Source organism: Topomyia yanbarensis, chromosome 3 (assembly GCF_030247195.1).
Source record: "Topomyia yanbarensis strain Yona2022 chromosome 3, ASM3024719v1, whole genome shotgun sequence".
Taxonomy (NCBI): domain Eukaryota; kingdom Metazoa; phylum Arthropoda; class Insecta; order Diptera; family Culicidae; genus Topomyia; species Topomyia yanbarensis.
In genome coordinates this window covers 385,698,960-385,726,227 of record NC_080672.1, presented here as the reverse complement: position 1 = coordinate 385,726,227, position 27,268 = coordinate 385,698,960, and the positions used below count along the sequence as shown (strand labels likewise).

The window sequence follows — 27,268 nt, the reverse complement described above, 5'->3', positions numbered from 1 at the left end:
CTAAGAATGGTAGAATCACTCGAATCTGAAGTAGCACCATACGCATTGAGTTATATCTGCATATGGCAAAACAAATCACTGCCGAGTAGATTCCGCATTTATATTTACTATTATTGAACGTCGAATTTGTAATGTTCTGAGAAACTTATAAATCGTCGATATCTTAACCCATTATAACCCAGCTATGTTAAAACTTTTGGTACTTTATAAAACACTTCGTGAGCCCTCATATTATGCCGAATTAAGTATGGGAAAAATAAAATAACCACTTTGGAACGTTTTGTTGCGAAAAAACTAACGCATGAAATTTTATACGCTGGGCTGATAGGGCATCAAAAAATCATTTCAAGAAAAATCGGCTAATTCCTTATATTTAGCATAAAATCGAATAAACTTGCGATATCATTCATTTAGCAGCTTTTTTGCATGATTTTAACACTTCTCTCCTCTCTCGTGCCGTTTCGTCTCATGATTGGTTCGTTGCATCAAACCATCTTTCCCCCAAACTTTGCAATTATTTTAAGAAAAAGAACATTTTCTTACGAGAATTTACATAAAAAACATTCTGGTTAGAACCACGCATGATTTGCAACGTATTAAGCATTTGTTAACCTTGAATGCACTGATTCAACGTCAAAATCAGCGAGAAAGTTGTGAATCCTCTCCGAGTCCTAAAGAGGAAATAATTTTGCCTTAAGAAAAAAAGATATCGTTTCAGTCTAGCGTATGAAATTTCATACCTTGAACTACCAGCAGAATTTTCACAATTGTTTCACCAATTTCTGACATTTTTTCACACTGAGCCACATCTTTCACACCTCTCATGGCCATTCGTTCTCAATCCGAATCAAAAATTCTAGACAAACATGTCAAAGGGTACTAAGTGCAAATGAGAGTCTCTTTGTTTACCTTATCTTTCGATTATTACGGCGTCAGCATAAAAACTTTTCAATATTGTTTCAGAATATTTCGAAAAACACTGATTTCGACTGGCATATTATGCTAAGAGTTAACGAACAAACGTATAAACAAACGTAGTTATTAACGAAAGAGAAAGTAAACAAAGAGAAACTGTCATTTTCACTCCTCCTCCTCCTGGTCCTACATTTGACATGTTTGGCTATTTAGAAGAGTAATTTAATAACATGTACTGTTCATATTTTGGTTTGAATTTTGTCCAACTTTGACATTCGAAAACACAATGGAATTTTATAAAAAAAGATTATTGAGCCATTTTGAATTATAGGGTATTAATTAACGTTCACAGAAGACCAGAAGTTTGAAAATGCCTTTAGTGTATAATAAGTATGATCCAGAAATGTGTTGTTTCTGTGTATGAAATTCCATACGCTAGGTCGTAATGGGTTAACCAGAAATTGAGTTAAATCGGCGGCTAACTCATGGGGAAACAGAAAGCTTAATGGTCACAGTTTCCAACAACCTTGCCCACGTACTTAACCAAAACTTCTAATTTTTTTTATCAGAAACCATTCCGTATTCAGTTTCGTATAATTTATTACATGTATTAAATTAAGCTATTGCATTTGCCAATTCGTATTCGACAGTTTACATGACGTCACCCACGTTACTGGTTGGAACGGTCAAACCTGTATCGAAGGGTATCAATCAAGATTTTCTGACGTGTTCTTCATATCGCATCATTAGCGTTAGGACGATCTATGATGGGATATCTAAGTTATTTTATGCTTCAGATTATACGGTAAGCGCGCCAATAGAGATGCTTCGACATCTCCAATGGAGCTCTCGGAACGACTCCAAACTTTTAAAAATCCGTTAATGGCTTTAACAGAACACACAAATTTTTTGCGATCAATTCCTTAAGTTGGTGGAAATTCATGTATTTTCATGAAGGAATCCGGATCATGCAACAGCTCAGTCCGGGAACAATCTGACAAAAAGTGCTTGTTTCATATATGTACCACTGATTTGATAGTGGTGCTATTATACCATCACCATATGAGTGTCTTGAACAACGAAACCTGGCGGAAGTGAATCTAGATTTAGGTCTGATGGAACAAAGACAGTCTCCAGAAAATAAATTTGGTCTAAACTATCTGCTTTTAAAAAATAATGTGCCCTTTTTAAATTTGAGCCACCATAATGACACCAAAGTACCACCAAATTTGTTAGTTCAAATCTTTATTTTTCCGTTACAGTTTATTTTAATTGCAAGCAATCTTTTGAATTTGAATATTATTTGAATTTGAATATTATAAACCAATTTGATTATTAAACTTCCGTTAAAGCAGGTACAACCTATTTGTTTAATTTAACCAACTTAACAGTGCTCGCTTAAAGTTTGTTTGGGGTACAAATATACCCCACAAAACCGTTTTCGTTAGTGTTTTGTCATGTGTACATAATTCAAAAAAATTATTATATCTTTTTTTTAAATGCAAAATATCGATACATAGTAAGCGAGAAACTTGTGTAAAATTGTATAAGTTTCAACTTTACCGAATAATGGTATCTGTTATTTGATATAACAAAGCACCATAGCAAAGTAACTAGAAAATGCGCTTGCATCGGTATCGTAATTTTTGCTTTTGCGGATGAAAGAAGCAAAACACATTCGTGAATATGATTTGGATATAGTATGCAAGACGCATCATTCCATTCGTTATCTTCTGCAGCACAGGCTCTGGAACATATTTACTTTATGTACACGTACAATGCACCGGCTCTACCTGTTCCTTCGACGCCTTCCTGTTTAATCTCCGTTACTTCATATTGCTGTATGTTTAACGTTTGTATTGGCGTTTGGTTTTTTTCAAAAAGCATCGAATTAAATATACTTTTTGACCGGGGGACGACGGGGGAATTTTGACGTATTTTAAAGACTTGTTCTATACAAAATGAAATATTACATAATTAAATAGTCAAAACACGAATATTTTTAAACAGATTACTTTACGAATGATTTTAGAATAAAACTATCCAATTCAATTATAAATTTAATAAGAATTAGACATTTTAGAGCGATTTTAGTTCTGGGGTACGAATGTACCCCCACAAAACCGTTTAGGTAGAGAAAAAGTCGCCGAGGCCTAAGTATCGGTTTTAAAGTACCTGTCCAAATTTATATTCCATTATAGAAACTTGAACCGATATTTTCCGATAAATTCCTGTTGAGTTGGTTTATTACTAATTATGAAAAATAAATCGCAAAGAGATTTTAGATACGAAACACGTATTGTTGAATGCTCTCTCATGAATATTTGTTTAAAAAATTAAATATTGTACAGTTTGCGAATATGAAGAGACAGAATTTAATGCAAGAATGAAAAAATACAATACTTGAACACCAGAAAATACGACGAATTCTAGCGATTCAGTGGTGCTAACATCTGGTACGGTTCTATGTGTCATCCATTCGTATCACGAAGTATAATTCACCACTACAAAAAAGACTGCGTTTTGTGTAGAGACGTCATGTCATGAAATGGTTGGGTTGTTTTGTTCAAAACCCGAACCCGACGCCGACTCCGATAATTTGTAATTTTAAAAACCCGAACCCGACCCGAGCCCGAAAGTTCAAAATTTCAAAAACGCGGATCCGACCCGAACCCGAGAATTTTTGCGTTTTGTGTAGAGACGTCATGTCATGAAATGGTTGGGTTGTTTTGTTCAAAACCCGAACCCGACCCCGACTCCGATAATTTGTAATTTGAAAAACCCGAACCCGACCCGAGCCCGAAAGTTCAAAATTTCAAAAACCCGGAACCCGACCCGAACCCGAGAAGCTTAAATTTACAGAACTCAACCCGAAACCCGTCGGGTTCGGGTCGGGTGAGGGTTTCGGGTCCAAAAACCCGAACCCGACCATCTCTAGTTTGTACATTTGAATGTTTAATCGTATTTATCGGATGAAAAAAGGTTAAACTAACTTCCTATATATTTTTGTTCTCTTTGACGGAAGATATAAGTGAACAGGTACCACTTTATGAGAGTACTTTCATTGTTAACCCCGCATATAGGATTACAAAACAATTTTTTTCATCATACCATACCATACCATCGGATCAAGAGACAGGAAGAACCTGTTTTGATCAAGACCTATCTTCTGCAGTCCAAATTGATAGGTTTTATCAGCTTTCAATAATATTCTAAGGCAACAAAGATATATAAAAATTTCGTTTTGCGCCAGTTTCCAAAACTGTCCCTGGCAGCAATGCTCCGGTGGAATCTAATAAGACTAATTAAAAGAGATTATAACTACTAGAGGGAGCAAAGCGCTACTGCCTCTATGTATTCCGGGACTGAAACATAAAGGTTTCACTCTAGCATGTTGCATCCCATTACTTTGACATGTGTGTACCCGGGGAAAAAAGTGTGTCAAACTAATAGGCCTAGCCTATGTGAGATCGAGATGATAAATTATAAATGTTAGCAGCGACATGCGACCTCTAGTAGTTATAATATCTTTTGACTAATTACAATAACTTCAGTTCTACGGATATTACTACAGACATTTTACACAGACTAGCGAAGTGTCAAACGGACTGTCAAAAAGTGCAGCCAAACGAGCATGAGGGTTTTGAGAGGGGAAGTACAAGAGGCAGCCCATGCAAAGCTTATGGCAGTTTCCGTGATGCCAGTTTACTTGCATGGTTGGTAGTTTTACTGTTTTTCTCTCCGCAAGTCTGTTATGTAAAGTGTCTGTAGATATTGCTTACAGCTGTACTAGTGCTCAAATGAAAAGCGATGGTCAAAGTTAATAAACTTACATATTTTTGTGAACATGCCAAATTTAAGCTACAGTTGATTAAAACTAGGGTTGCCACCCCTCCGGGTTTGACCCGGAGACTCCGGTTTTCGGGGGCGGTCTCCGGGTTTTACATCTATTTCTCCGGGTTTGGTGGGAAGAAGCATAGGTTCAATTTTTTGGATTTAATTGATTCTTTACAAAATATTTAAAAAGTCTAAATTAACTATTACTCTGGTTCAGATTTATTTTTCCCGACTAACCCTTCGTTTCAAGGTGGCGAAGAGTTCACCAAATATTGCTAATTTGTTTCACAAAGCAATGAAAATGAAAAACAAATAAAATTTACTACAAAATGACCTTCCGGAAGTCGCGCTAGTACACTGAGTGCACTGCTCTAAAAATCTAGCGAAATCGTCTTAGGGGACCAGCGGCTGCTCGTTCAGTAAGCCATATGCGCGACTTTCGGAGGGATAAAGAAAGTAATATTTCGCTATGTGCTACAATTGAAATGTTGCATTCCACTAAGTCGCTCAAAATGGTGTAAAAAAGTTATTTTACTGCAATTTTACCAAATCATTTCACTCTTAGTGGTGCTTATCACCAGCTGCACTAAGGTCTGGCAGATTTGTTCTAATCCAACTGACTAGGTCAACATCAAACGAATTCTTGCGGTGTTGTTGCTACCTCATCAGCGATCCTTAACAGGGGCTAGGGAGGTGAGTTTTGCCCCTTTGTTGCGAAATTAAAATTTGTTGGTGACGAATAACCGACGCCACATAGTGTAATGTCGCAGCTCTGCCTCCTTTGCTCTCCTTCTCCTGTTAGTTGTGGAGGAGAGCAATGCTCGTTCGACCTCCACAGTGAGAGTAGCTGGTGCTTTTGTATTCTTGGTACTTAGTCGGGGAAGTGAAATACTACACCACATTAAACCGATAAAACCGTTCTCAAGCGTGAAAAATTTACAGTTTTACCTTAACGTGGTAATAAAAAGTGATTCAAGTGCTCTAAAATGCATAGCAATCGCTTTGATTCCAATTTCTGTCTCGTTCCACTCAAAATCCACCACCCCCCCAGATCAGTGAAAATCTCCGGGTCAAAGCCTCTCCAGAGGTGGCAACCCTAATTAAAACGTTGTTGTTTATAAACAACATGGGCATGAAGGGGTGAATAAAACTAAAACTGGTTTTCATTCGAATATATGCACCATAGCCTAGGCGGCAAATGCAGCACAATTGCCAAGTAAAACGAGGCAATGTAGTTCTCTTGGTGACATACTAAAGATAATTCTCATAGAATATGTATATCGTATGAGAACGAAATTCTGTTAAGGAAATTGATTACAATGCGGGGGAAGGGGAGTAAATTGCGGTTTTAAACAGAATTGTAATATTTTTCCTTTTAGTTCACCACACCGAAAATGAAACATAAGAAATCCTTACAAAACCAATGCGGAAAATGACCGCCACTTGAAGCTATCTAATAGCACGAATAATGCCAATATCAGGCTTTAAAATTGACAGTTTTGATCAGTCGTTTACTGTACACATAAGTTATGTGTCATTTTTTTAGACCTAGTGTCTAGCTCTAATGGTCCGGTCAGCTGTTAGCTACTGACGAGGAGAATCCGAAACACAAAAATATGACTTGAGTTAGGTTATATGCACCTATGCATAAATATAGGGGTTTACCCAAATTTAGAATCTGCATCTACTTTTTGTACCCTTGATTTTTTTCATTTTACTCAATCGTGGAATTTGGCGTAGTTTATTTTAATGCCAAGTGTTTGAAAATGGGTCAAGACACCATTGCACAGTGGTCCAGAATGCAAATTTAGCAGGAACTTTGAGATTTTACTAAAACTAAACAACTTAGCCTTATTAAGTCCTTGGAGAAGTTTTCGTAGTTTAAGAGCCCCCTCTTTTTGTTAAAACAACAGTTAGGGTGGTTCTAATTTTACCAAGATTATTAACTTTTTAATCATTCTAGCTAGAGCCAAACGACCTTCAGCGAAGTTGTAGAACGACAAATTTTGGAAAAGTTTGCTGAAGACAGGTAAGCTCTATCTGTCATACTTTTTATTTTACAACATATTTAAAGTCGGAGCTTAGGGTGTTTCTTCGACATACAGATTTATTCCAATAACTTTTGCTGTATTCATTTAAAGCTGAAGTAGTCTTCAGTCAACTTTAAGATTGTTTCAAGGCGAATAATTTGTTTCATGGCACCATATATCTAGCTATTTCCGTTGAAAAGTTATGAGCACTTTTTCGTCAAAAATGGGGTTGTTTGGAATAACAATAATACTCATTTGGGGCAAATAAAAGATAATTCTTTTTGAACTATAAATAGGGCCATGATTAGAGTTATAATTGAGCAAAAAATGGCGAATACAATATTTTTTTAAATTTCATAAAATTGATTTAAAAAAATCTATTTTTGAAATATTAAGTGCTTATATCTTCTGAACGATAAAAGCTAGAGTTTTGATGTATTAGAAGAAAACGTCTTCAAAAACTCTGAAAAACATCTGAAGGATAGGTTGGAAAAAAATGAAAACTGAAAAAGTTATATTAAAAATTTGGTTTTTCATGAATTGACTTTTTGTAATAAGTTTAAATTACTTCCACGGTGAACAATATAAAAAATGTAGTTTTGTTTTCATGATAAAATATTGCACTTTACAATACTTTTCTATTATTTTAAATAGTGGGTAGGGTGGTTCTAAATATTTTAAAATCAGGAAATTAATTTATTAAAAGTTCGAGATAAAGTTTCGCTGTCTTCCAGAAAATTGAAGAAAATGACATTTTAAAAAACTTTGTCGAAGACACTGAAACTCTATGTCGTATACTTTCAATTTTACAAGAAATTTACCAAAAAAATTTAGGGTGTTTCTTAAAAAATGGTTTTCTTTGTATAACTTTAGAAATACTTTCAGATATTTTGAATGAGAACAATTTGTCTAATTATATTGAACCTCTAGCTTCGCTCATTAGAAAGTTATATATACTTTTTACTAAAAATGAACTATTTTTTGAGTAAATACTGCAATATATAAAAAAATATCGTATTTGCCATTTTTTGGTGATCTATACTACAAAGCATGCTATTTCATATGAAAGCAAAAATATTTAATGTTCAGTGCCCGAATCGAAGATAATTCTAATTGAAAAAGTTATATCTTTTATATAAAAATTCTTATAACCTTAATACGAAAAAAGTTAGGTAGTTGGTGTTTTAAAGTAAATTATGCGTCCTAAAATAATCTTCAAATTGTCCAAAGGGTACTTAAGCGTAAAATAAAAACTTCAAAAGTTATAGAAATAAAACCGTTTTTTTAAAGAACACCCTAAAGCTTACATTTGAATTTCTCGTGCAATGGAAAATATAAAAGCTAGAGCTTGTATGTCTTCAGCAAATTTGTCTAAAATGTATTGCTCTACAACTTCATCGAAGGCAGTAAAGCTTTATCTCAAACCGTTAAACAGTTCTAATTTAAATATTGCTAAATTTAGAACCACCCTAGCATCGGTTTAAACAAAAAGAAGGGCCTTACAAAGTACAACAACTTTGCCAAACATGTTGTAAGGCTAAGTCATTTAATTTTAGCAAAAAGTTAAAATTCCTGCTTAATTCGCATTCTGGATCACTGTGCATTGTTAATCTGTATCAGCAGTCTCCTGAATTTTATAGGGTGCTGAAGAATTATTCCAATTTAATAGCACTAGTCCCGGAGAACAGAAGCACACTGGTAACATTATGACCATGACGTTCATTAAACAAAAATGATTGTCACGGAATAAAAGAGATAGATTGTTGATAAATTCATGGTAAGAAAGTCAATGAGAGATAAGGCAGATGATTATTTAATAATGTGTGATGATGACAAACTATTAAATTGGATGCTCGTTTTTCCAACAATGGGTTGTTTTTAAATTAGTGTCAATATAATTGAATACAATCTTTTCCTTAGGGAGAAAATTTAGCATAGTACAGAATCACAAGTTCTGAGGTAAATCTGCATATTTTTTAAAAAAGATTAGAATAGTAAGACTTGCACCTAACTAACACTGTTTTCTTAAAACAGAGAGGTGACGATGATCGCTAACACGGTAATAAAGCACACTATTCATTCATCATTCAAGTACATACTGCTCCTGTTGCACAAGTTTTCCGACCATCACCAGAATTCAATTACGACATACCCTGGCAGGTGGTAACAATTCCTTCTGATGTAGATTAATTATTTATTTTAAAATACTTCCTAATGACTTCATCATCTAAATAGCCAATCGTCGTCGGCCCATCAGTTCCCAGAATATGCTAAATTACATTAGATATCAAAGGAACGAAAGGCGTCCGATATCAATGGTCTGACTACTACGGTACACTGCTGTCGACGGGCATGCAGCCATAAATTATTTACACATGCATAAAGTTATAATTAGCAGTCTATAAAATGTTTCAGCAAATTTCATAAATGAACCAACTAAACCGCTTGCTCTAACTACACAGGGACCATCCCCGGCCCAGCTACATATCTCTATTCGGATGCGTTGTTTCGCGCCATTCTGTAGAAAGCTGTCTTCGAACATGCATGCACCGGCCGCCCGCACCCACGTCAACACGTTGCCGCTTATCAGATGCACATCGGTCTGCATGCAGGTCTATTGAACTACAAATTACTTATGCTAAAGTGCAAGCAGCAGTTGGCCAGAGATCCAATGCCGAACAAAAGAAAAGTTGGAAAAAATCAGTTCCTTTCTGTTTGTATTTTTTTTGTTGTTGCTGCTTTCATATGTGCACGAAGGATAAATGGTTCAAAAACAACCAGCACACATTTTTAATTTCGCTCACGAATCACGACTCCATCCACAACTTCCTCCCCTCATTCACAACGAAGTAAAACAATCGAATTTCAGACTCTCATGCGAAAGTGCAATTTGTGCATGTTGTAAATGAAATTATGAAAAAGTAATGCCTCGGAATAAAAGCAGTCAGGAAACTTTTCCCGGTTCCAGGGTCGGTTGAACGATCGCCCGGCAAAGCGAGAGAGAGGCGAGCAGATCAGATCGAAGAAAATCGATTGTTTTTCCTATAGTCTAGTGGGGCCACACGTTCATGTGTGGTGGCAGTTTGAGGAAATCTGAATATCGACTGTGGTACCCCACACACTGCTCCGGTATGTGTGGGTGTGCAGCAGTTGGGTCAGGTTAGAAAAGTGAGAAAAAGAAAAACTTTAATTAAGTTGTTCAACTGCATCGTGTTCCGTGTACACACTCTGGTCTGTTGTGCGCGGGAAAGCAACTCTTTTGTGTGAAAAGTTTAGATGCTTTATTTGGAAAGAGAGGGCCATTTTCAGTGGAAAATGTGAGGGTAAATAGTTTTGCTGCATCGAATGTAGTCGATATTTGGGAGGTTCGTTTTCGATTATTGAATTACTGTGCAACCATAATTTAATTAAATATTGCAAGTTAACATTTGTTCTAAGAGGTGACATAGATGCTCGTTCTATTGGTTCTATGAGTAGTACGTCTTACGCAGACACCATTTGTAAAACTAGATAAATGTGTTAATTACCGTAGGTTGTGGGTGGTGTACAGGCGGCTTCTTTCAGTAGTGTTGTGCCTGGAATAAAAAAAATACAGTTTTAGTTCTCAGTGACGATTGGTATGTGTTGGGTGTAAGGGTTACTGCTTCATGTACTTTTAGTTTAGATTTCTATATTGATAGCTAGTGGCCAGAAACTTGTTTCCGGGAGGGATGGGGCGGATAAATTTTTGCTATCTTCGATTCTGTTTTAAAAGCTCAAATTTAACGTATATTTGAAAAAATATTTTAAGTTGATCGGCAAAATCATTAATGTAGACTAAAACTTTATTTGTGAAACCGGGATTTCATCAATTTTTAAAAGATCTCAGAAGAGACATGAAGAGCTACGTCAAGAGAGCTGAGTTGCATAATGTATAAGAGTTACAGATTATAGAAACTCTGTCATGACATAAAACATAAACATAAAATGGAAAACATAAACATGAACTAAAAATATCAAAGATGACTAGTAAATGAATCGCGAGAATGGGCATCGGTATCGAGAGAAATACCGCCCCTGAGAAATTCTCAGCCTCAGCTAGCAGATAAATAGGAACGAGTAGCGCCAAAACGGATAAGAAACCCTGCGAAAGTGGTTGTAAGGAGTTGAAAATCATTATGGTCGACACCTCCGGAACGGCTCGTGTCTCAACTGGTGACGATATTTGCAGGCAGACCTGAGCAGATCAGATATACTGCGAAGGTTGAACAGTAAGCAAGAAAAAGCAGCAATGTGTAAAAAAATTAACGATTAACACAAAATAAAAAGGGCACAGTCCCTATTGAAGTAGTACCCAACAGTTGCCTTGGATGGATGAGGATTGCGAGATTCAAGGATTTTTTGGTTTAGTCGGTACGCTTAACTACTATAAACCAATCAGACACTACCACGAACCAGCAAGCAGCGGTGTCTGTTGAAGAATTCTTTTCGATAACAGAAATTTACCCAATTTGTTGATACACAAGACTCGGCTATCAAAGTCTCGGAAAAATCTTCAAAGTTTGAGGGTTTCCCTTCTTTTATAAAAAACGTAAAACAGTCAAAACCCTCCGCTTGAGATTTTTCTACGCATAGACCTGCTCTGCATCTTCACGAGTATCACGGGAATAGAATTGTGTTAGTAGGAAAAAAGAAAAAAAGGTTAGGAGGTATATCTTGGTAACTAATATGACCTTAGTTATATACACGAAAGTCATTCGCGATCGATTTCCGCGAATTTTTATCGAGCAACTTGAACTCCGGACAGCCGACCGTCGGGTGTGTTGCTTTTTATTTATACTTCAATGATCATTTGCGTATTTATTAAGCTTGTTTTACATTTCTTACAAAAGAAATGTATAGGATTCGCTCAAACTTTGACAACTTTTTCCGAGGCCCGGAGGGCCGAGTCTCATATACCAATCGACTCAGCTCGACAAATTGAGACAATGTCTGTATGTGTGTGTGTGTGTGTGTGTATGTGTGTATGTATGTATGTACAAAATGTCATGTAATTATCTCAGCAATGGCTGAACCGATCTTAATGAAATTAGTTTCAAATGAAAGGCCTAACCTTGCCATTTGACACTATTATTTTTGATTTTCGATATGTTGTTTACTTTCTGAGATATGGGCGATTTTGTTAAAACACAGCAGTTTTTTCGCGAATAATTTTCGAACAATACAGTATTGTGCCACAAACTGCACATAAATTGAAAGCTTGTAAAAATACCTTTCTAACAAGCCATAGATTGTCCAAATCCGTGCACGAGCGGCGGAGATATTGAACATTTTGTATTTTTAATCCTCGCTTACCAATTTCCACCAACTAAAAATGAGATTGTTTCATACAAAGTATTGCTGTACTGGTGTTTTAGGGGCAAAACTAAAGCGATTTTGAATATCGGGGTATGAAAACACATCTACGTGATTCAAGGAATTCGATGTTGAGAACATTTTGTGAATTACCTTTATAATAAATTAACTATTTCTCAAAAATCAATAAATAAGTTCACTTCAAAGACAAAATAATGTGTTGATAAAGAAACAGTGAGTTCTAGTATTTATTCCTTGGATTAGGCATTGCGTTCAATTATGAGGTAAATGTTGGATGGTATATCAATACACAGATCAACAAGTAATTCACCTAGTAGTGGGATAAAAGATTTCTAATATAATTATGCTTGTGGCGTCACCGAAAGCAACTGTATGTTTGAAGCCCAAAAATCTAGCGAAAATTTAGCTCTTTTGCAAGATTTAGATTATACTGGTTATGGCGCAAAAATTACTACTTACATTATTTATGATAAGAATGTAAGAATCAATATATCATAATAATATACCTATAAAAATAATGTCACTGCATTAACCATCATTTGTCATTCCTCACACAACCCCCCCCCCCCCCCTCCCATCTCTCTCTCTCTCTCTCTCTCTCTTTCTCTCTCTCTCTGTCTGTCTCTCTCTTCTATCGCATCTATCTAGCTATTTCTGTATCCATTTCTAAGTTGTGTGATAAGATCTTTTGCCAATCTGAAATATTTATTAATTGTAATTGCGAAGGTTTGAGAAAGCAAAACTATTTTTTGTCTGCTGCTACATCAACCCAACTTTAATTCAATTGACGTTTGACGATGAAAATTTCCAAAAGAGACATTCCACGTGCGATATTTAAACTATTCGTATCTCTATTGAATTTTTAATGAAATATATGCTCAAAGACTGAAAGCTGAAGCCAGCAGGATTGGACTTGGCATCAACGTTTCGAAGACAAAATACTTGAGAGGAATAGGTTCTAGAGACGACAATGTGAACCACCCGAGTTCGGATTGACGGTGAAGAAATCGAGATGGTCGACGAATTCATGTATCTGGGTTCAATGGTAACCGACAATGATAACAGCAGAGAAATTCAGAGACGGATCTTGGCGGGAAATCGTGCCTACTTTGGACTCCGGAGGACGCTCCGGTCGAACAAAATTCGCCGGCGCACGAAGCTGATTATCTACAAGACGCTGATTAGATCGGTAGTCCTCTACGGCCACGAGACCTGGACTATGCTCGTGGAGGACCAACGCGCCCTTGGAGTTTTCGAACGAAAGGGGTTGCGTACCATCTATGGTGGCGTGCAGATGGAAGACGGAACGTGGCACAGGCGAATAAACCATGAGTTGTATCAGCTGCACATTCGTTATATTGGTAGGAACTTTCATGAAAAATAACGGATCAAAGACCAAAAATATCCATAAATTAGATCCAGGAAAAGAAGTCTCCCAAAGTACCCACTCTCGATGGGGGATGCAACTACAATGTGTCTTCTAACTTATCGTCGTCCATATTTGGATATACTGAGTAGTTTTTTCTTTTTCAAAGTATTGGTCTGTATAGGACTTCTTTATCCATATTTCCTGCACGAGAATTCCGAACGAAACAATACAAACACGGCTTTTATGCAATCGACATAGCCTAGACATTTCACACTATTTACTTCAAATAAAAACTTTGAAATATCTACCTGTCTCATTCACGAATCGTATTCTCCCTCTGTCGTTCTCTGTTCAAGGGGCTTGAAAGCACATGTGACCTTGTCTCACTTTACTATATTCAATTGCGCGTTAAAATACTGGACCAGTAAATTATGTTCTGCACATAAATCTTTTTTCGGGAATATGTGATCAAAAAGTAAACTTCGAATTCGTCAAGTAAAGAAGCATGAAAACAAAAAGAATAAAACCAAAAAAAGATGGAAGCCCTAGAAAGTCCATTGCATATTTATTAGCCTTTTCTCAGAAGATGGGATTTTCAAAAACATTTCATAACTTTCTGATGCAATGGTTTTCAAATTCGTACAATCCGGTTTATTCTTTTTCTTTATTCAAAAATGTTTTTGGCTTCAAATATATGACCATTTCATTTTAATTAATTAATTCATTCCGCATTTATTCATTTTGTCCATCTGCGTTCATTTTACTTATTTTATTCGTTTCATTCTTTGGATTCACTCTGATCAGTTTATTCTTTTTGTGCATTTTACTCATATCATTCATTGTTTTCATTGTATGCATTTTATTAATTTTTTCCAGTTTATTCATTTTGTTCAGTTTCTCCATTTTAATAATTTGACTACTTTTTCAGTTTTAATCATTTCATCCAAATAATTTATTTGATTCAATTTATTTCTTTATATTAATTTATAACCTTTTACTGTAGTTCAATTTTTCATTTTAAACAATGCATTTAATTCTGTTCATTTTCTTCTTTTTATTCATTTTATCATTCCAGCTCATTTTATTTATTTGATTCGTTTGTTTTATTTATACATTTCATTTATTTTTTACTTTATTTATTTTGTTCATCCATTCTTTTCATTCATTTGATCCATTTCATTAATTTGATTCATTGTATTCACTGGATGAATTAAATCAATTTGATTCATTTAATTCATTTGATTCATGTGATTTGTGTGATTCATGTGATTCATTTGATTCATATGATTCATTTGATTTATTTGATTGATTTGATTCATTTGATTGATTTGATTCATTTCATTCATTTGATTCATTAGCTTCATTTGATTCATTTGATTCATTTGATTCATTTGATTCATTTGATTCATTTGATTCATTTGATTCATTTGATTCATTTGATTCATTTGATTCATTTGATTCATTTGATTCATTTGATTAATTTGATTCATTTGATTCATTTGATTCATTTGATTCATTTGATTCATTTGATTTATCTGATTCATTTTATTCATATCTTTAATTTTATGCATTTCATGTTCAGTCATTCGTTTCATTTCATTCAATTTGTTAGTATGAGTCAATTTATTCTATTAATCTTATAACTATTTCTAAATATAATCTTAATTTTTATTTAATAACTTAATCTAATTTGATTCGTGTATATTATAATTTTGATTTCCATTAATTTTTCTACTCATTTTATGAATTTAAAAACCTATTGTTTCATTTTTTGCTTTACTTTTTTATTTCGGTCGTTTTGTTGATTTCTATAATTTATTCAGTTTATTCGAGATTTTATTCGTGCAAGACTAGAAACTGTTTTCATCCCACCTCTAATTGGGTGCCTACTTCTCGTGAGTTCTGCAAACTAATCCAATAGTGAAATGTGTAAGAAATGTCTCATCTCACTGCTAGGTGGATTAAATCGGTTTTTTAGTTTTCGTTTAGCTTGAGCTTGAACTTGTGCGACCCCCACTGGTTGCAACTTTGTTATTGACTTGGATTTGTTGAAATTGCAGAAATCGTCACGGTAATTAACGAGAAAATATTTTTTACAGATGTAAACTAAGAGAAAAGAAAGAACAAAATATTGATCGAGGGTGGTACACAAACGAACCTTCAAAAGAACCAGGAAATAATTTTGAGCGGCCCAAAATAACAGTTAACTTTACCGAAAGATTCGCTTTGTATAACGGGTAAACTACACACAAAAATATTATGAAATTTAAATGACATGTAAACTAGCATGGTTGTAAGTATATATTGCTTGAATCGAAAATAAACCACGTATACTTATGGGGGGACGGGGAGCTCTAGCAACATTTGTCTACGAAGGGGGAAAGTGGGGAGGGGGGTTGCAGTAAGTCTTCGTGGTCTTTAATTCTTTGTTCTTCTCGTATTACTAATTATAAATGGAATTTGAAGAGAGTTCTCTTCAATATAGTAGTCGATTCAGCTCGACGTATTTATGCGGATACTTCGAATGTTTGCTAGTACACTGAATCATTTGCGATGATTTCAAAATGTTTAAACACTCATTAAACTTTTCGTGTTGACCCGGCGTAACTCTGGGTTGAATTATTTTTATTTATCCCCGAAAATATTCGAAGTTAAGCTTGAAATTGTAATAATACTTTAAGGTAATTAATTTGTCTATTGATTTCACAAGGAAAATATAGATTTTTTGAAAGATTTGGATAGTGTCGAATCGAATCGAATAAGGTAAGTTAAATTATCTAATAAACATGGAATACAGAAATTTGTTCAGTCTACTAAAGTCAACGAGTGGGAAGGGAAGGAGTACAAAAATGTCGGCTTTCGGTCTACGTGGTCTACCATTATATCTATTAGTAAAATAATCAGTCGGGGGCTCAACTTTTTATTTTAAAGTTTTATTGTTTGAAAACTTAGGTTATAAAATAAAACTGGTTCAAATTTTTGCCACTAGGTGGTACCTTAATCCACCTAGCAGTGAAATGAGACATTTCTTTGTTCGCCAACCTGCCGGCTGGAATAAATGTTTTCGTCTACGCCGACGACATCGTGTTTGTCACCATAGGAAGGACCATCGGGCGAACCCGTCGTAAACTTCAAGCCGCCGTAAGCGCGGTGAGCCGATGGGCGGTATCAGTCTGTTTTAACATGGCATCCGCTAAAAGCGTGATATACACTGTTGCAACAAAAATCACATTGCAACAGGGAGACCGAACCTGCTGGACGGGGTGGTCGTTCCCTACCGTAAGGAACCGAAGATCTTCGGGATAACCGTGGGTCGTCGGCTCACTTTCGAGCCACATTTTCAACGTATGAAAATGGACTATCGGAGCCGGTTGCGACTAATTACAACAATCAGCTCCCGGCACCAGCGCTGCAAACGATACACTGTATTGAACATTAGCCTTAGTCCACAGCAAGATATTCTACAGGGTTGAGCAATATGGAAGGGCTAACCAACATTTTAGGCCCGCTATACCACGGAACAATTCGCACTGCCTCTGGTTTGCAACCCAGCACGCCTGCTGAGGCGGCCTGCATGGATGCCGGGATTCTTCCCCTTCGTTGGCCGGCTGCTCTCACCATCGCTAGAAGAGCATTGGGATTTTTAGAACGTGCAGCTGCGACTGCTTCCTACTACAGACAGCTATTAGCTATTAAACGAGATCCACCGGGAATACACAGAAATAGATCTGCCACCGATCTCCCGCTTACACCGAGTTCGTGACCGGACCTGGCACGTCCGCGGATCCAACCTGGACACAAGTATGTCTGCAGAACTGAGGGCCAGAGCTGCTGGTAGTGAAGCCAGAACCAAATACAACCGTCTGATGGCCACCAAGTATAGCAAGCAGCTATAGCGGAGTCGTTAGCTATTGCCTTGCCCATGATCCTTAAATCGGAAGATACACCAGTCGTTTTGTTGTCGGATTCTCTGTCAGTCATCTCCGCCCTCGAGGCGGAAAAATCCCGCCACCCCTTCATCCAGGCTTTCGAGACCGAGTACGACCCACTCACAACAATCTGCTGGGTCCATGGTTACTGCAGCATCGACGGCAACGAAATGGCTGACCGCTTGGCGACCATAAAGAAGACATGCCCGCCAACACCTCACCAGACTTGTCCCAGCCGCAGATATATTAGGCAAGACACCTCCAGCGCACCAAAGGCTCGCTCGACTGCTGGACAGATCGGACGGACAGAAGAGAATAACGTGTACTGTCGCGACTCAGAGTTGGGTATACAAAAGTCTCCCATGCCCACACCGTATCGCGTGTCCCTCCAGCAACATTTGTTACATGCGGAGCCTGAACCACGGTGGATCATATTTTAGTGAACTGTCCAGCGACTGTACAGCGACCTCCGACAACACTATAATCTACCGAACTCCATCAGAGAGATCCTCGCCAACGACCACGCCCGAGAGGAAGTGCTACTATCTTTTCTTAAGAATGCGGGACGGATCTTCTCCAAAGAATTAACCATACCGTTTCTCAAGAAACCAAATATACAAAGTAACCTATCTATATAACAGAACAGTGATTTGTAAATGTAGGGTAAAGTAGGGCAAATCCGACCGTTGGGTAAACCCGACCCCTCTCTGTTATCGAAAAACGGAAGCGCTACGCAAAATAATATCAATGTTGTCGTGTAGAGCATCGAAATAATCATAATGGTGGTATGACAGCATTTTATTAGTCTACATTGAGCTGCTCAAACGACAATAGGGTAATTTCGGGAGAGATGCCGCGTCAGGAGAGATGCCGCACTCTCTATATCTCGTATATGGGGTCACTTTTATATGGTAATATGATATTGTGAGTTTATCTTTCGAAGAATTATAACTCTAGAGATGTAAAATAATCCTTTTTAATTACTCACGAAAATTTTATTAATAATTTTGTGCGTTCAGTTGCATTACGGAGTGCCGAAAATTTTTCAGCACCACATTAAAATTTCGTTTTTTTAATTGTTCGATTTTTTTTTGGTAAATCATATATCGGTTTAGAAGGCATTCTGATCATGAGCATGATCATCCATTATTTTAGAGGAAAATGTCGTCGTGCGACATCTCTCCCCTATAGTTGGGAGAGATGCCGATTCAAAATTGCGGGTGAGATGCCGCACTCAATGGAAGGATGCATAGCTAAAATGTATTTTTTTCACCTCGGAATATCATTAAATGATCATTTTCGTGAGGTATAGATTCTTAATAAGGTATATCCACAAACTAACAGACCTAACACAGTGCCATATAGGATGATAAGTCTATTTATCTATATATTTAAACGGGCGATATGCATCTAAGTATTAGTTACTTCGGTTTATTCTTTAAAGTTTCAGGCACTAATTTTCGTGAACGCATTGATTTGTAGTGATATCAATATTTAGATAAGAGCGTAAATTTTAACGAATTGATGCTTTTTCAAGATGAATCTTTCAAGAACAAACCTAAGTTGTATGAATTCATTGGGAGAAACAGCCAAACAGAGCTTTTAAGGAACTGCTACCAACACATAGATATGTATATCGCCCGTACAAGCATATAGATAAATAGTGCCCTGAATTAAGTTACTCCAACTTAACCGTTACACAAGGTTAAGAAAGAAAAATATTTTTAAAATATTGAATAAAGAAATGTTTCTAGAAATGGTAGTACCCCCTTAAGGAAAGTGAAGGTGCTAGCCGATTTATAGGTGTAATCAAACTTCATGAAACACTTAATCACAAAAGCATCAATGAGAGCCAAAAAATACTTTTGTTCACCATTTTTCAGTTTGTGACCACGGTGCGGCATCTCACCCGCACATGCGGCATCTCTCCCGCAATGACCTTTTTTGTAAAATGTTCATGGAATTTTGATGAATTTTTTTTTTCATTACAAAAACCATTTCACAGTATTTTAGAAACTTGTCGCAATTGATAAAAATGATTTCATCAATTATTGAATGGTTTACTTTGATGCAGGATCGATTTTTAAAAATGTGTGGCATCTCTCCCCAAATTACCCTATGTGTGTTTTTACAACTTTTGATTTGATCTTTGTGCATCATTGACTACAGGATATTTCTGATTGATAAAGTGTTTGCATAAAAAATGCAAGTGGATTTAAATTATTTGATTAATGTCCTACAAAGTGCATAGATGAATTTAGTCCAACTTTTTTTATATTTTTTTTTAATTGTGTCGTAATGAAAAATGACGCGGTGAGGCAAATCCGACCTCTAAATAGTGGGGTAAATCCGACCGCTTTTTTGCTAAGAAAAAGATTGTACAAACGAAGGACACATAAACGTGATGAATATAGTATTCGTCGGGCAATTGCTCCGATGAAAATGGGAATATATTTACGTGCTACTGCTGGTGATTTTGACATTCCAAGATTGACATTGAATTCTATTTCCTTCATGTTACAATTCAATAACATAACATTCATTGATTTAACATTGAAAAACCATAAAATTTGGGTAATATCTGTACTAAATCAACCAAAAACATAGGCGGCCGGGTTTACCCCACCATTTTTGAAAACCGCAAAAATGAACGTTTTCGTAAAACGCTTGTATCTCAAAATTTTCCTATGATTTGAATAAAATGCTATACATAAAATGCTGTGCCCAGAAGTCTAGCCTTTAATTTGGTATATAAAACGACTTGATCCGATGTGAAATGAGCATGTTACAGCCAAAACCATTTACTAGGTCGGATTTGCCCCACCTTACCCTATATAATGCGATGTTAATTCCATATTTTTTTCTTTCTCGAAAGGCGAATGACCTATGAGGTTGAAGCTTTTAAATAAATAAATAAATAATAAATAATAAATAATAAATAATAAATAATAAATAATAAATAATAAATAATAAATAATAAATAATAAATAATAAATAATAAATAATAAATAATAAATAATAAATAATAAATAATAAATAATAAATAATAAATAATAAATAATAAATAATAAATAATAAATAATAATAAAATCAATAGAATTGGTAAAATGAATACAAAGAGAAAAGAAATTTATTCAATGATTAAAATAAAACGTAAGCGATATTAACAATTATAGAAATAATAGAGTAAAATAATTTGTGTCAAATTAATAATTGATATGAAATTAATAAAATGAATGACTGAAAAAAAATAGATTATTAAAATGAAAAAAAAAAATTAATGCGATTTTAAACTGGAACAAAATGAATAAAATGCATGAAATGAAAACAGTAAATAAAATAAGTTAAATGAGCGATAAGAATAACTTACACGAAATAAATAAACTGGTCAGCATGAATCCAAAGAATAAAACAAATAAACTCAAATGAACAAAAGGAATAAAAAAACAGAATGAAATAAGGGTTCGAAATGAAACGATCGCATATTTAAAATTAGACAAATATTTAAAATGAATAAAATAAATACAAGAAATAAAATCCATCAAATAAATAATCTGAAAAATGTGTATATCAAATAATGTTTAATAAAATTTTAATAAAGTAAATGAATAAAACGAACTGTACCAATTTGGAAATCATTGTTTCAGAAAGTTCGATAATGTTTGGCAAAATACCACTGGCTAATTAATATATAATGCACTATCTAGTGCTTTCATTCTTTTCTGTTTTCACCTTTTCGTTTTCCTTTTTTTTGACTATGCCGTTTAAGATTATCTGACATTTCCATTTTATTTATGGACCTGCATTAGTTATCAGTAAATTGGAACGTTCAATTTGTTTTGAATTTAAAGATACCGTCATCGGGGGCTACTTTACACCAAAATTAAAAAAATGATAGTTAAGCTTCTAGTTCAAAATAGCGATATATTTTGACAAAAGCAAAACATAGTATTATTCGTTGGTTTAACACAAATATATTAATATTGAATATAGGTTTAAGGGGAGCGTCAGGGGTAAAGCGCTAAAAACGAAAGTTATTTTGTTTTGTGATTTTGAAGGCAAGGCAACAATAGATCTTTTGTGTAATGTTAGAATTGCATTCATTGCGCACGAAAAAAAATATATTTTCAGTCACACATACGAGCGTTCCAAGAGTAGACGTCCAACCATTTCCAAGTCGAGGAGCGTCTCGGCAAACACGACAACTCACGATAAAATTGTCTGATACGGGAAATTCAATAAGTTTTGTAAAGCTTATAGTTAGTCGATGAACCACAAAAAAAGAAAAAAGTTCGAGTTTCGCAAAATGGCTTCATGAAAACCGAAAAATCTCATATATTTCTGTAAAATTTGCTTATTTTTTCTTTAAAATAATAAGGAGAAAAAAAATTATTCAGTTTTCTGTGGTTCATCGACAGGTTACAGATATTGGGCATCCTCTTAAAAAATCAAGCCTATTCGTTGATTAGTTTTTGAGTTATCGTGTTCTCCAATTTAACCAATTGAAAAACGCGGTTTCGAGAAAAACGCTAATTAAGGGTGTCCCACATCAAATTGCATCACGGAAAAACACTGTAGAAAATGACCCATTTGGCATTTTCTCTTGAAAATTTGGACAGAAGCAGTTTAGAGTGTATTGTTTATACTGTATGTTTATTACTGTCAGTTTTTTGAGAATTGTTGCCGATAGATTGAAATCTGCGTCTGTTATAGCAAATACGCGCGTGGAATGCATGGCTGTTCAAAACAAAAGAAGTTCAGCGTGGCCACCAAGATTGCGGGAGAGTATTCTAGAGGTTCAATTCTAAAAATTAGGCGGATGAAAAAGAAGTTGATTATTTTTGCCCTTTGCACCAGACGCCCCCCTTAAGAGAATGATTACAAGTTATCGTAGTAGGCGATGAAACTGAAACCTATAATATACGAAAAAAAACTTTGTAACTTAAATGCTCTTGGAAAAGATTTTGGACTTTGAATAGTTATTTTTTCTATAAGTTCATGCCAATAAAATAATTATTCAATTGCAATAATATAAGAAAACAGCTAATCTTAGTTTGCAGTTGACATATTTGAACATTCAAAATTTAACAAGACAATTTACAAAAACGCACGTGGAATGTCTGTTTTCCAAGTTTTCATCATCAAACATACGGGCCATTCCACGTCAGATTTACAACCATAATTTTGATTTTTTTCAAAAAAATTTCTTGCATGCTTTAGCTAAAAATAATTGACACGTAATTTTTTGTTTTGGCTGAATATGATATTTTTTTCAAGTTATTAGTTTTTGAACTTTTGAAGTTTAATAAAATGAACATTTTTCAATCACTAATAATTCGGAAACGATTCGATATATGGAAAAAAATATTAAATAAAAAAGTTTCGTTTTCAAATCAGCGTACCGAAAAAATTTTGCAAAAAAATATTTTTTGTTATACGACTTATGAAATTTCCAATTATTTGAAACAAATTGAATTTTTTTAAAGTTGGATCATTTTTTTTTACTTTTTATTTTCTTTAAATATTATGAATTATGTTAAAAAACTTGTGTAAAAATTTGGGAGTTGATATCGAAATGCTTTGCGTGATATTATAACTATAGACTTAAAACAAGACATTTTTACACTTAACACCCAGTGGTAGGCCTGTTATAAGTGAAATATCTCGTAAAATACTTCGAGTTCTAATCTGAAATTTTCACACAATCTTCTCGATATAATTATAAATTATTTGAAAAAGCTAAAAAAAAATTAGAGCTGCCCTAAAAAAAATAGAAAAATGCAGAATACATAATTACATTGCTAGAGAATGCAAAAAAGTTGGAGGGAAGTATTAAATCTGACGTGGAATGAATCGCATTCTGCAAATTTAAGAATTTTTTGGTGGCATTCAAGTTAATAATTTTTTTAAAGTCGCCCTGAAAACATTTTTTTTTGATAACATAAGTATATTAAGAAGATTATATGAAAATTTCAGAATGGAACTTAAAGTATTTTACGAGATATTTCAATTATAACAGGCTTATCACTGGGCGTTTAGTGTAAAATTGCCTTGTTTTAAGTTTATAATTGCAATATCTCGCAAAGTATTTTGATATCCACTCCCAATTTTTTACACAAACTTTTTAACATGATTCTTAATATTAAAAGAAAAAATAGGTAAAAAAAATTGGTCCAGCTTTAAAAAAATTCAATTTGTTTCAAATAATTGCAAATTTCATAAGTTATATAACAAAAAATATTTTTTGTGAATTTTTTTCGGTAAGTCGATCTGAAAACGCAACGTTTTTTTATATAATATTTTTTCCATTTATCGATTCGTTTCCGAGTTATCAGTGATTGAAAAATGTTCAATTTTATATACTTCAAAAGTTTAAAAACTAATAACTTGAAAAAAATATCATATTCAGCCAAAACAAAAAAAAATATGTGTCATTTATTTTTAGCTAAAGCATGCAAGAAAATTTGTGAATATAAATTATATGCGAAATCTATTATCTCACTACCAACTCTTTACATTACTTTGTGAACTGTGTTTTATATACCTACCGTGCAACATCTACCTCACGGATGAATGCAATGCCTAATCCAAGGGGTAAATGCATAAACACTGATAAAAATTTCACTTTGAAGTAAACTTACACAAAATGATTTGCTTTAATTCAATGGTGTGGGTAGAAGAATGTGAGTGTTAACATAACCCAAACTTCAAGCGGAAAAAACACCGGTTCTTGAGCACCAATGACATTTTATGAACAAGAAGATATAGAAATGGGTAGATAAACTTTGTACGAAATTGGTACTCTTTTTCAAGTAATAAGGAACAGTTTGTTCAGTCACAAATATATTCGTTTCTTCTTTTTCATTTCTTCGCTCATTCTGGAGGATGGCTGATGTAATTTAAGTCAACCTCTTTCTCTATCAGCATCTGATAAGATAAATTTGGTTTAAATTCAAACCTCTGTAATTAAAGAAACTCTATTAGTTATTTTGATTGAGAATCACGATTAAGCATGATTGTTTCAAAAATAATATAAAGATGATGGATAGAAAAAGAATTCTATGAGACTTAGGTTATAAGTTTGTTACTTTTGTGAAAGATTCGAGTACTTCAGTTCATCGAACGGTATAGCTGCAAAGTGTTTGTTTGTACTCGAATCATTCTTTGGTTTCAATGTAATAAATTTCACCTAATCAAGGAGAAAGGCATCAAAGCCGATTGTAATAATTCAGTATTTTGTTATTGCTTTGCACAACGAGAACAGGAAAATTCTTTTATCCAAGTATTCAGCTGATTTCATTTCCAAAACACTCCGATCACTTCATGCAGCTAGTCATTCTCAGCCGCTGACTCTTCAGCACTCTTAGTTAAAGCCTCACCACGTACCACCGAGTTCAGTATTTTCCAACCAAATGCAACCGCGAGCACTACTACACATTAAGCTTAATCAAATTGGAATCTAGAATCGTGCAAATTAACTCGCTAGAACACCTAGGTGTGTTCACCGGGATCGCAGCCAACCGACAGTCAACAAACGTCAACAGTTGAACGCGGTGCACGGTGCGTAGGTAGGTAGGTAGGTAGGTTGGTATGGGTTTGAGTGTATCCATGTGGCAGTGGTAAAACAAATCGTGGGAATTAGCTGAAGCGATTTCGCTGTCAAAGCTCACACCGATTAACATATCGCGATATGTACCGATGTGAAAACGCTGCGAGCCATGCCGCTGCCGCTGCCGCCGTGCACTTGGTGTCAGCAGTCAAAAGTCATATGTTGGCGGTGGCGTTGGGGTTCTTCACACGAGGGTATCCCATCAATTTCCCGGAGGGTGGCGCGCGCTGTTGCTGAGCAAAACACATTGCGTGTGTCGCGTGCAGATCACGCGAGTGCATCGATGTCATCGTAAATACATACACTACCGGTACCGGTGTTGAATGTTGATCCTCCGCGTTGATGCAGTACACGCGCTGACTGCATTCGGCGGCGATGGCGGCGCGGGCGGTGTGAGGTTGACCGTGTGAAAAATTTGTTTTTAAAACTCCGCTCACGTTTTGCCAAAGCTCCCAGCAGTCAGTTAGTCAGTCAGTGGCTGGCTGGTTGGCTCGCGGTGTTCATAGGTAGTAGGTAGGTAGACTGGTTTAGCACCAATTGCATTTCAACTCCGCCTCTGCTTTGGTTTGGGGAAATCGGTTGCCACCTCCCCGGCTCAACGCGAAACTGCCAAGTGCAGTCGAGTTAGAATCACAATCGCAGCATTCCCTCCCGCAAAACAAACGGGCCGGAATGCTGCAGCGCAGTCAGTGGGTGGGTGGTGATTGCCGCTGTTGGGGTAGTGAATGCGAGCAATGCACTGGGCGGCTGCACCGGAGGTACGGGCGTCAATGTGGCTGTGTCAGTGTGTCGATAATGGGAAGTGCACTTGAATTGTGTAGATAAATCCACAGATTGACCACTTTCAACACGTTGTTTTTCGGTATAACTGGTTGTCAAACGGTGGTTAACGAGCCTTTTGCGGGTGATGGGAGATGGTCTTTTTTATTTAAAATAAATCACGAACAGGGCGATTGGTGTATACTACAGCTAATTCAATAAATGTGGATTAGAAGATATGTAAGTTTTCGTATGAATAATATTACATATAAAATTAGAATTTTATCAAGTATAATATATTTCATACTTCCAATCTGTGCGGTAATTGCGTAAATGTATACGCTAAACTTTTATTCGGAAAGCTGACCCCAATACATGTCAGTGTAACTTAGGACTATTGGGAGTACATACTGGCACTTTTTGTACGGTTTCCCTATAATAACAATAAATCAAATCGAGCGACAACAAAATATTATCGGTGTGGAATTTAGCAAAAGGCAAAAATCGCTTTTGCCGGCAAATTTCCTGTTGAAAGTTTTTGTTAATTAACCCTGAGATAAAAAAAGTAAAAATGTTCCTAATAATATATATTAGATATATATTGTAAAAATGTGATATATTGTATTGTATATATTGTAAAAATGTTCCTGCTACAAGTGCAAATTGCTTGCCTCACATTAGATAAAGTTGGATTGTGTGTTTCGAATTAATCTTGGAAAGCTTGGAATGATAAAATCGATCATAACCTTTTTGTTAATTTGTTAATAAAACTTTTATTGTGTTATTTGATCATGGCAGATATAAAACAAAAGTTATCATGCCTACTACGCTTTAGAGTTATTGCACATACAGACCTTAAATTATCTTAAACTTACTCAATACTACCAATATCAATTCATGTATGCAACCCAACATTGCACCAAAAATATGCTCTCACTTCCGACCAATTTCCCAAAAACCGAGTTCCCCTTCCCAATTGACGGAAGCTCATTCGGAAATAATCAATTAACCAAATTGAATCCCCCAAACAACGTGTAAATGATTATCCGATAATGCCCAGCACCGACCACCACCGATTGACCAATCAATGAGCCACCCGCCAGCCGCATCATTACTCCGATTTATTTATCAATCCGTGATGCAATCGAAATCGCCACAGCCCTTCCACTCGCTCCGCGTTCCCCAATTATTGCAAGTGTAGGATAGCATAAATTGAATGAATTGGCACATTGGGACATATCCGGCGCGGGGCAAACAACAAAAAAAAACCTACCACACCGTTTGATGCCGCGTGGAGCCACTTCATTTAATCCGCAACCAGTTGGGAACGGAAAACACACACTCACGCACACATACACCGATGCTGTAGGCGAACATTTGTCCGTGTGAGGGCGGCATCATTCCCCAAAATCGACGGAACCGGAGGTGACCGGCCGCCGGCCGAAAACATTCACGCGCGCACGCT

The 27,268-nt window shown here is 35.6% G+C and overlaps 1 protein-coding gene across 1 annotated transcript in view; it reads right to left on the bottom strand.

Annotated features, from left to right (window-relative positions):
• The window catches only part of LOC131690457 (protein bric-a-brac 1-like), a 575,339-nt gene that overhangs the window by 11,054 nt on the left and 537,017 nt on the right, over positions 1-27,268 (bottom strand). Inside the window, exon 3 of the mRNA XM_058976241.1 lies at positions 10,310-10,357. Within this exon, the coding sequence (XP_058832224.1) occupies positions 10,310-10,357 (48 nt within the window). The remainder of the gene's footprint in view (positions 1-10,309; positions 10,358-27,268) is intronic.